This window comes from Heteronotia binoei, chromosome 9 (assembly GCF_032191835.1).
Source record: "Heteronotia binoei isolate CCM8104 ecotype False Entrance Well chromosome 9, APGP_CSIRO_Hbin_v1, whole genome shotgun sequence".
Taxonomy (NCBI): domain Eukaryota; kingdom Metazoa; phylum Chordata; class Lepidosauria; order Squamata; family Gekkonidae; genus Heteronotia; species Heteronotia binoei.
Window position 1 is genome coordinate 80345636 of NC_083231.1, and position 11085 is coordinate 80356720.

Sequence of the window (11085 nt, forward strand, 5' to 3'; positions counted from 1 at the left end):
GCGGAGGTTACCAGCATTGAGGCACTGCTGTTGAAGACGCAGCTGCGCTGGGCAGGGCATATTTCTAGGATGGAAAACCACCGCCTTCCCAAGATTGCCCTGTATGGCGAACTCTCCACCGGCCATCGAAATAGAGGGGCACCAAAGAAGAGGTACAAGGACTTCTTGAAGAAATCCCTTAGCACCTGTCACATCAACCATCACCAGTGGTCTGACCTAGCCTCAGATCGCAAAGCATGGAGGCACACCATCCACCAGGCTGTCTCTTCCTTTGAGAACGCACGCATAGCTGGTCTTGAGGACAAAAGGAGATTGAGGAAGAATCGCACTGCTACAGGACCAACCCTAAATCAGACTTTTCCCTGCAGCCGCTGTGGCCGGACCTGCCTGTCCCACATTGGTCTTGTCAGCCACCAGCGAGCCTGCAGCAAACGTGGACTATTGCACCCTTCTTAAATCTTCGTTCACGAAGCCAAGCCGAGACAAATGCTGTCACATTCAGTTGACACATCTGCTTTTAAACTTTTATTGTGTTGTAATTTGCTGCTATTCACAGGTATTACCAATTGAATTAATCCAAACAGCTATATTTATTGCTCAGTTGCTTATGTATCTTGACTATAATGAGCCCTTCCTGGCAACACCCTCCTCACTATATGTAATGGTTGGGGACTTCTGAGTCAATGTATTTGAAAAATACAAACGCAGAATTAAAACTTTGTTGATCTCAAACTTCCTTCTACACTACTGTAAAGCATGTTCAGAATACAGAACAGTGTTTTAAATTCAGCCAAGCCATTTTAAACCAGAGTGCTGCTTCCCATTAGTTAATTTGTTTAGTGAAACTATTGTAACAAGAATTAAGAAAAATTTATTATAAAGATTTAAAGATGAATTTAAAAATCAGGGAAGCCCTGTATGGCCACCTACCCCACCCACGACCGGTTTGATTCCTGTATCTCAGTGTACTTTGAATCCCTGAATGCTACTTGTCTGTGCAACAAAACGACCATTTCAGAAAACCCCCGCTCTCCCCGTCTTCCTCAGCGACATAACAAAACCGATGACATTCACGCATGCGCGATAAAGACGACAGGTAAACAGCCCTCTGGAAGCTGACGGAGAAACAGCTTGCGTCGCTTTCCCATAGTGCGCCTGCGTTGTGGGAGCTAACGTGTTGCGTATTACGTTATCTTACGTGCGTGTGGGGGAGGCGGGGTCAAGAGTTTGAATCGGCTGGCGGGAACGCCTCTAGTCTACTTTTTAAAAAAAGCACGCGGAGTTTAGAAAAGGGCTTCCTGGGCTGCGGCTTTGCGTGAGATTTTGCCTCCTGTTTTCTTTAAATCCAAGTGGTGCCTCGCTCGGCCTCGTGTTCCCGATGGCGAAGCAGCAGAGCCGGGAGCAGGGTATCACTTTGAGGGGCAGCGCCGAGATCGTCGCAGAGTTTTTCTGTGAGTAGCGGGGAAGGAGGGGTGGGGAACTAGGAATCCATTTCCTTTGAGGCAGCAAGGAGGAAGGCGGCTGTCGTCGTGTGCCGCCGCGAGAACGGAGAGGGGAGGACGTCCAAGATGAGGGCTTCATGGGGCGAACTGCCGAAGGGCCTCGGGCATCTTTCTACGATTCTGTTTCTCGCCCTGTCCTGCAATAATGAGAGAAACCGCCTCTGAGCATGCACTGCGAAGCCAGGCGTCCCCCTGGGTCTCGTCCTCGCTCTGCTGGTCCCTCACGAGGAGACCCCGTTTGGAGCTGCCGGCTCAGAAAGGGAAGCTTTCTTGTTCAGAAGCGGCGTACCTGGTCCTCACCTGAGGGTAATTCCAGACGGGTTGTTTGAAAGCGACCAAATAAATCAGGAGACCGTAAAGGCTAACAAAAGCTGTTCAAGGAGTGCACGGCCACACTTTCCCCCGGGATGATTTTTCTCCTTTGGGATCACCTTTTCACTTTCGGAATCCCAAAGGCTGATCGTTGTCGGGAAGCAAAAGTGCTGAGCGAGATTAACCATTTTCTTCTGGTCTAGGAATGCATTTCATTGTTTTTGCCTGGGGGTGGGGAGCATGTGATGTGCCTCCAGTAACAGCTTCTGCCATTAAAAAGACGATCTCTGTTGAGTTTGGGAGTCTAGAATGGATGATGCCATTTTTAGCTACAGATGGTGGATTCCAGCTTTAAGTATGGGGGAAAGCCCCCCCACACACACAAATTATCACTGCAGGGCAAAAGTGTATATGAAGCTGCCTTATGCGGAGTCAGACATGCATCTGTTAAAGTCAGTATTGTCTACTCTGATGGGCAGTGGCTTTCTAGGGCCTCTGGTGTCTTTTTCATCATCTGCTGCTTTATCATGTTGAGATGACAGGAATTGAACCAGGGACCTGCATCCAAAGCAGATGGTTTATTTCTGAGCTATGCCCTTTCCCAAAATGAGATCTTTCCTTTCATGCTTGTGTGAACCAGGTCTGAGCCTTGGTGTCCCCCCCCCTGGGGATCTAGAATTTACAAACATAGGAGATCATGTGAGAGAACACAATTACTTGCTTTACATTTATTTGTTTATTGAATGTATCAACTGCCCTCTGCAGTAGAACCAGGCTTGGGGTCCAGCATGATCCTATAAAATCAATTCAAAGCAGATAAAACAATAAAAACAGCAGTGTAACTAAAAATGACAAAAACCCTTGCAACATTGCTATTTTGTGTGGGAAAGGGCAAGGAGGTGGGAATGCCCAGACAGGACCACTGCTGTCCTCAACCAAAACACCTAACAGAACATCTCTGCCTTGTACACCTTATGGAACTGTAGCACATCCCACAGGGCACGGATGTTGTTTGGCTGAGAGTCCTATCAGGTAGGAGCCAGGGCAGAGAATGGCTTGGCTCTGGTTGAGGACAGCTGGACTTCTTTCAAGCCAGGGACCACCAGTATGTTCTGATCTGTTGAGCGTAACATTTTTCTGGGGTATACCAGGAAAGGTGATCCCAAAGGTGTATAGGTCCCTGAGTGTTAAGGGCCTTAAAGGTCAATACAAATCTTATCTGGTACTCTACCAGAAGCCAATCTGATTTGGTATCCTGCAGTTCACAGACCACAGGATGGATATGGGCTTTGTATAGAATTCTAGTAAGGACCTGTGCTGTTGCATTTTGTACCAGTTGGAGCTTCTGGGTCAGCCTCAAGGGTAGGCCTACATAGAGCAATTTACAGTAATCCATTCTGTAGCTGAGTCGTTATAGGGGAAGATATTTGGGATGTACAGTAAAATGTCCCATATCTGAGTGATTTTGTTTTGAGAAACAGCTACAAACTGTCAATGTATCAAAAGAGAGAGGCTGTGAGGTTTTGAAGAGATCTCTTATGTTTTTAAGTTATTTCCTTTGATTTACCATATTAAATATAGAAGACTTCTTGTTGTTTTTTGTTATGCTTCAGGATTGAGATTATGCTGTAAACTATGCCTGTGGTGTAACAGATAGAATGGCAGATGGGCTGGATAGACGCATAGATTCAAATCTCTATTCATGCTTGAACTTCACTGGGCAACCTGGGTCCAGTCACTGACTTTCAGACCAAACTGCTTGACTGCATGGTTGTGAAAATAAAACAGGGGCAGTTAAGCCATATATACTAGCTTTAGAAGGATGTGTTGAAAGTGAAATAATAATGCATTACTGCACAGATATTGCCTATAATTATGATGTGTTTACAAGGAAGTAGTTGCTGCAGAATATTTCTAATTCATAGTATGGATTGTAGAGCTGCCTGGCCTTTGCAGGTTGAGCCACTCAATAGGCTAGTTTGCCATAGATTTTGCTCCAAGAAAACAAGATCATGCAGTATTTATAACTAGAAATAGGTGACTTGTTTAAATTTACATGCTGCCCCTACAGGAGTCTACTGATTAAAAGAATAAAATAATTATGAATCATCCACATTAAAATGAGTATAAAAGGTAGTATCTACTAGGAAGATAAAAAACAATATTCAGCAGCATAAATCAATCATAAACCTGCCCTCAGACTAGAAGAAGGCCATAAAAGCAGTAACTTTAAAAGATGGAACCCTTCACTTGAAAGCCTGGGTTTAGAGCAGTGTATTTACCTGTAGCCTCAAGGTAGTAAAGAAGGTGCTGGGCAAGCTTCATGGGGGAGGAAATTCAAAGGTGAAGTGCTGCCACTGAAAAGCCCCTGTCTCCATTTGCCACCTGCCACATTTCTGTAGAGGGGGGGGACATAGAGAGCAGGACTTGAAGGAGGATCTTACCTTGTGAGATTGCATAGTGATTGGAACAGGCAGTCCTTCAGGTACCCTGGCCTCAAGCTGTTTAGGATCTTAAAGGTAAGAACCAACATTTTCACAATGCCCAAAAACTAACAGGCAATTGATAGAACGGAAAGGGAACATAGAACATAGGAAAGGGAACAGTTCTTCTGTATTGTAGCATGTGAAAAAGTTCCTCATATGTTCTTTATTTCAGCCTATGGCATCAACAGTATCTTATACCAACGTGGGATCTATCCAGCTGAAACCTTTACGCATGTCCAGAAATATGGACTGACTATGCTTGTAACTGCAGACTCTGAGCTTAAAAACTATCTGAACAATGTAGTAGGACAGCTAAAAGGTACTTTGGTTTAAATTATGGTTAATCAGTAGGTTTTAAGCAGTGACCTGCCTCAGCTGTGACATCTCATTTATAAATTCTGTAATTCAGTTTACCATTTAAATGTCATCTGTATGCTGAATGGTGAATCTTAAGAAAATGTGCATCAGTAATGGAGACAGGTGCTTCATAAATTAATTCCAGCCCTTGGAATTATTTTTATGGCTCTTGTTGTCCTAACACATTCATCATTGTATGGTAGGTATGAGATTGTATTTAAATTTCTCACGGTTTCCCTGGCGGGGGGGGGGGGGAGAATTGTGCCCAAAATTTGTATGAGATGGATGCAACAGTTTCTTCTTATCCATAACCACAGCATGAAATCTTTACTGCTGTAATACAGGTCCTGATCACATGTGGGAAATTAGTGGGATTTCTGATTCAAAGGAACAATTGTTAGATAATAGAAATGTTCTTAAAATCTTGGTTTGTGACTTCCAGAAAACTATTTTTCCTTTCCTTCTCAGAATGGCTCACCGAGTGCTCAGTTCAGCGACTAGTTGTGGTGATCTCCAGTAAGGAAACCAGTGAAATTCTTGAAAGGTGGCAATTTGACATTGAATGTGACAAAGCTGCAAGGAATGAAAAGTAAGTGTGATTGTGGTGGTGGTTGTTTGAAACAAAGGAGAAACGTGGGCATTCATTTGGCTTTTTCTTCAGATCCCCCTTCCCTGATGTCTTAAACTGCAGAAAAACCATACTTGCCACATTTAAGGCCTTTACTTTACAAGTATTGTTGGGTCTGGGTCTTAAATGTATTTGTTTGTACTTATTTATCTTGGATTTTATAATCTACCATATGCAGAACAGTGCTGGGGGGGATAAAAAAAACATATAACAACATTTTCTCTCAAGTTTAAACAAGTCAGTATTGCTATCATAAAGAGGAACGGATTAAAGAAGCATGACACTGTAAAGAAGCAGCAATTAACCCTAAATGCCTTCAGCACAGGGAGCAGTAATTTGTTGGACATCTTAAGGGTAAAATTTTATAACAAAGATACATTTATTGATAAGGTTCTGCTCCTTGGGTTCCATCACTCAGTTCAACAAATGGAATGAATAGTACTGCCTCCTCCAAACTTGATGTATAGAATAAGAAAACCATATATTTATACCCCACCCTTCTCTCTGAATCAGTCTCAGAGCTGCTTACAATTTCCATTATCTTCTTCCCCCACAACAAACACCCTGTGAGGTAGGTGGGGCTGGAAGAGCTCTCACAGAAGCTTCCCTTTCAAGGGCAACTCCTGCGAGAGCTATGACTGCAAGCTGCATTCCAGCAACTGCAAATGGAGGAGTGGGGAATCAAACCCAGTTCTCCTAGATTAAGAGTCTGCATACTTAACCACTACACCAAACTGTACCTAGGAAGGTACAATCCATAAGAGATTCTCCAGAAGCTACCAGTTAGGCACCTGACATGGATAATAGTGTTTGTCGGTTGGAATTTGCTAGCCAAAATTTGACAGCATGACTCTAGTCCCCACTTGAATCAGTGGGCATCTTTGAATTCTGGAACAGGGTTGTGGCGCAACCACAAAATGGTCACCACAGGAGGAAGACACACACAGGAAGCCCAAGTGCAAGGGGCAAGAGGAGTAATTTTAAACAATCACAACAGGAAAGAGGAGAGAGAGAGGCAATAAGCCAACACTGTGCTGGCAGCAGCTGCTGAAACATTATTTTAATTTGCACAGCAGTCAGATCTCCAATGGCCAATCAGAAACCCTGCTGCAGAAGAGGCCCACAGAGTCATGCTGGCTTTCTAAAAGCATTTGGTCGGTGCCTTGGCAACCATTGGCCCAGTGAACACTGAAATTCAGGAAAGCTGTATGTGTACAACATGTACAGCAAAGATGGTTTAGCTTGGAGCACTGAGTCTCATACAGAGAGTTGGGGCTGTATGTCTTTGAGAGTTCTTTAACATTATAAATTGCATATTTTGCATATCCTGTCCACCTACACAAACACACAACTGATCTCCAACTTGAAAAGCTCAAAGCTCAGTGGGAACACCTGTGTGCAATAATTTAACAACTGGCACTCATTCTATATAGACAACTCCCATGAAAGGAAGCTCAAACCAGAACTTTGATCCTATTAATCAGCAGTAGGAAAAGCAAGAAGTCACATGGCAGTTTAAAGATTAATGTGTTGCTTCATTAACTTTCATAAACCTGAGAGCACATCATCAGAGGCAATGAAGTAATACAGAGATAAGGGCGAAAATCCATTCATCTTGTCAAACTTTATTGACAACTTTGTATTGTTATTTTAGTGCACCAAGAGAGAAATCTCAGAAGGCTATTCAGGATGAAATTAAATCTGTTATCAGACAAATAACAGCTACAGTGACATTTCTTCCATTGTTAGAAACTACTTGTAAGTATTTTGTCATTTCATGCTACTGACATACCAAATGTCTTTGGGGACTTGTTCATGGCTATAAAGCAAGGAAAATAGGTATTGCATCTTGGTATCTTTTCACATACTAGCAAGTACTTATGACTAACTGCTTTAAGGAAGTGTCTCAACAAAGACCTCTGTGAAAACATAGATCATTGGTCTGCATTGGAACCACTACCATTTAACTCATTCATAGCTTATCAGCAGTCAGGTAGACAGTGAGGTAGCAAAGTCTGAAACCCATGCTATTCTGTAAGGATAAATCCAAGCATATTCCGGAAGCTTCAAAGACCATCTCAAACTGTTTGACAGGTGAGCTAATAACAATACGCCAGCGCTGCCACTGAATTGGATTACAATTTAAAACATGGAATTAAATGGGGTTACTGAACTCTGAGATGTTTATATTTTACTTAAATATACTTATTTATATTTTGTTAGAAAATACAATATCTAAAGCAAGTAAATGCACATTGGAAGAAAAAATGAAATCCAAATTTTAAGTAAGTCAACGGGATTATGTACATGCTTTGAACTACATAAATGGTAAAAAATATAATTCTAAAAAATCTAGAAGGGGTCACATTCCAGATAGCCCTGTTAGTCTAAATAAAAGTCCAGAAGCAATTTACATAATACCTTTACATTATGTCCAGCAAAAGTATAGTAAAACAGCACGTGAGTTTCATCAGAAAGGATGCTAAAAAACAAAAAGAGAGGAGGGATAAAACATGTTTCAGCCATCATAAGACCAGTTATCTTCATCTGCTAGAATATGCTGACAGTTGGTTATTAGGCAGTGCTGAGTAGAGCTAGTATGAAGTTACACTCTAGGCTTCTGGGAAGAAGGGAAAAAGGCGGTCTCCAAAGGATCAATCTGAATAGTTTTCTCTACAATTTCACATTTTACACACTTATAGTAGAAGCCAGTGCAACTTGCTTTTATACTAATCATCAAAATACAGATGCAGTAATAGTAGAATAGGTGTTTTCCCTACAGGTGCATTTGATTTACTAGTTTACACAGACAAAGACTTGGAAGTTCCAGAAAAATGGGAGGAGTCCGGTCCACAGTTTATTGCTAATTCAGAAGAAGTCCGTCTTCGTTCCTTCACAACTACGATACACAAGGTCAGCAGTACGGTGGCCTACAAAAAGGATTCCTTTCCTTGACTGGGCAAATGTCTCCATTATATATGTTGTCTTTCTGTAAACTATCATAGCCAGTTGTAATCATATTCTGAGCAGATCCTGGGGAATTTACTGTAGTCCAGTTTGAATAATGTCAAGAGCAAAAATGCACTTCATACATGTCTACATTTGGTAAGTGGGGCATTGCTGCTTATACCACAGAGACTTTTTGCCTGGAGCTATCTTCCCGATGCATGCTTAGTTGCTTCAGATTTGATAATGAAAACACCTTTCTCTTCAACCTGGATTAAGCAATGGCAACAAAGAAATTCCTCAAGAACAAAACACAGTATAAGAGCTGAGTTTTTACCCTGAACCACATTGGTGGAGAAATACTGTGGATGTATAGGCTAACAGTCCTGGGGGCTGTGTTTGTTTCTCATTGTGGCATTTGCACAATATAGAAGCAGCATAATTATTTGAGAGGGAAAAGTGTTACAGGAGTTAGGGTGTCTGCTCTAATTCTGTCTACTAAACAGCCTGGGTTTTTCCCTTCCTCTTGAACAGGGATGCTTTATTGTAAACGTTGGCCAAATGTCTTTTTTAATGTTTGCAGCCTTTTGTAGAATAAAGCCTTTAAAATCAGAGTTTTCAACTCGTCTATCAACCAGTGATGTATGGGGACTGCTTCTTGTGCTTCTGATCATTGCATCTACTTATCCTGTGTGTCATAACTAAACACAGCAGCAATTTAGCAACAATATCAAACGTAGAGGGAAGAATATGTCTTGTGTAGGGGGTGGTAAGTGCTTGCTGCTCTTCTATGGTAACCTAGATGTTAGAAAGTGAAGCGGCTGATAATGCTTACCATGTAAATATTGTTTTCAATGCTCTATGATGTCTTTCAGCTATTTAGGGAATTTATATACATCCTCCCCAGAGACCTGCTTGAGATGACTCACCAGTGAAAACAGTATGACAAAAACCACCACCAGTTCTCTTCCTAGTGGATATGTGGGTTGAGAGACTAGCTTGTGTAAAGGCATGGTTGTTTAGTGGTTGAGAGTTGGCATGGGATCTGGGAGACTGGTACATACGTATTCCCACTCTGCCATGGAAGCTTGCTGGGTGACTTGGGCCAGCCATGGACACTCAGCTAAGTTACCTCAGTTTTGCTGTAGGAATGAAATAGAGAACAGAATTATGTAAACTGCTCAGGATCCTATTGCAGAGAATTAAGATCTAGTGAGTTCTTAGTCGAGGAAACAAGGAATGGCTTATTCAGTTGCTGTATGTACCTTTGCAATCTAATTTTAAATGTTTAATAAAAATGGTCTCTAGTCACTGTTTGAATCCTGCTGTGTTAAACTGATTACTGTATATCAGCCTGGTGATGGTGGAAAGTGCCATCAAGTGATAACTGATTTATGGTAACCTGATTATGGTTTTTCAAGGCAAGAGATATTCAGAGATGGTTTGCCATTGCCTGCCTCTGCCTCACAATCCTGGTATTCTCTGGAGGTCTTTCATCCATTTATTAGCCTGGGCTGTCAGAATATCCCACCAAATCAAGCTAGCAAATAGTAATTATAGGAATGACTGCGGGTGCTGGTATTCATTTGGCCCTTATCTAAAGCAGTGCTGTTGCTTAAGATAGAAGAAGTAACACATGTGACCTGTTCATCACTCCCTTCACCAATTCTTGCAGTTCTGTTCTGTGTAAGTTGGGTACTTTTGCAGGTGTAAAAGATTGGTACAAATTGCCATTTGAGCATAGGGTGTTTAATAAATTCTGCAGAGACAGCATTTTCTGTCTTAGAACTTCAGTTTCAAGACACTTGCTGAAATTTGGGAGTATGACAGTTGGCAGGGTCAGGATGCTCTGAAAAGCAAAAGGAAAATTTCCTAATATCTTGCATCGTTTCCTCCATTTTGGATGCAAGTTTCCATATTGGATGTTAAAACTTATCTACCTCCTACTAAAGATCAGACCTGGTAAAGGTGAGTCTGTGGACAGCATGTAAAAAGGAATGATTAAAGGAATCAGAAGGAAGAGACCTAATATAATTACTCCAAATACAGCCAAGAAAGCACTTCCCCACATAGTTAAGGGTGATTAGATCACTGTTGAGGACTACTAGCATCAACAAAGAAAAATTCCAGGTAGCTATGGTGGTCCAGAGAAACATAGTCTATGTAATAACATTTAAGATGAAATGACAAAACTGTAAGCTTTTTTCTCAAGAAATCTGAATGTTTAATGGGAGATAGGGGAGACAAAAAATGCTTCTAGCTATGATCTTGAGATCTTTTATTTGTTTGTGTGGAGAATCCTGAAGACTTAGGAGGCAATGATTGTGAGGAAGATGCTGTGCACGAAGATGAGATAGCTGAGAAAAATTGCTTATAAATGGCTGGTACTAGGATCTGTTTGTCATATCAGAACCCTATCCGTCCAACAAATAACTACATTCTGCTGTTCAGGCTGTGCACAAGACAGGCCTGTGTAGCTTCAGTGATAAAAATGCATCACAGGCCTTCACAGACTATTCTAAAAGCAAAGCAAGCATCACTTTAGAAAAAGGATGGGAGGGGAAGTGAGTGAAAAATATTTTTTTTTCTTTTGATGGCTTTCCCCTCCCTCCTTTTACTTTTATTCCTTTTAAATGTTTTTATTGTTAAGTGTCTTTGAATCAAATCTAAGTGTGTGGATATAAATATTATCTACCTGGAGTTCAAAAATAGTTTTACTAAACTATTCAGCAAAAGCTTCTGAATAGGTATAGGATAAAAACAGACCCTTTTCTAGATTGGTAACTGGTTAAACAGGAAGAAAAGGTAGGACTTAACACTTCTTACGCTGGAGAGGAAAAAAAATCAGAAATTA

The 11085-nt window shown here is 41.4% G+C and overlaps 1 protein-coding gene across 1 annotated transcript; it reads left to right on the forward strand.

Moving 5' to 3' along the window:
* Positions 1 to 1098: 1098 nt before the first annotated feature.
* Positions 1099 to 9551, forward strand: MAD2L1 (mitotic arrest deficient 2 like 1). The gene is made up of 5 exons (XM_060246852.1): positions 1099 to 1451; positions 4473 to 4619; positions 5126 to 5246; positions 6940 to 7043; positions 8068 to 9551. Exons 1-5 carry the CDS (start codon positions 1379 to 1381, stop codon positions 8238 to 8240), a joined length of 618 nt encoding a protein of 205 aa, XP_060102835.1. The 5' UTR covers positions 1099 to 1378; the 3' UTR covers positions 8241 to 9551.
* The last annotated feature ends 1534 nt before the right edge of the window (positions 9552 to 11085 follow it).

What these genes read in the sequence shown, in the direction of transcription:
- MAD2L1 (XM_060246852.1), top strand. Translation starts at nt 1,379, where the DNA reads ATGGCGAAGCAGCAGAGCCGGGAGCAGGGTATCACTTTGAGGGGCAGC. An exon ending in TGTAGTAGGACAGCTAAAAG is followed by an intron (nt 4,620 to 5,125) that starts GTACTTTGGTTT and finishes TTTCCTTCTCAG; the next exon opens with AATGGCTCACCGAGTGCTCA. An exon ending in TCCATTGTTAGAAACTACTT is followed by an intron (nt 7,044 to 8,067) that starts GTAAGTATTTTG and finishes TTTTCCCTACAG; the next exon opens with GTGCATTTGATTTACTAGTT.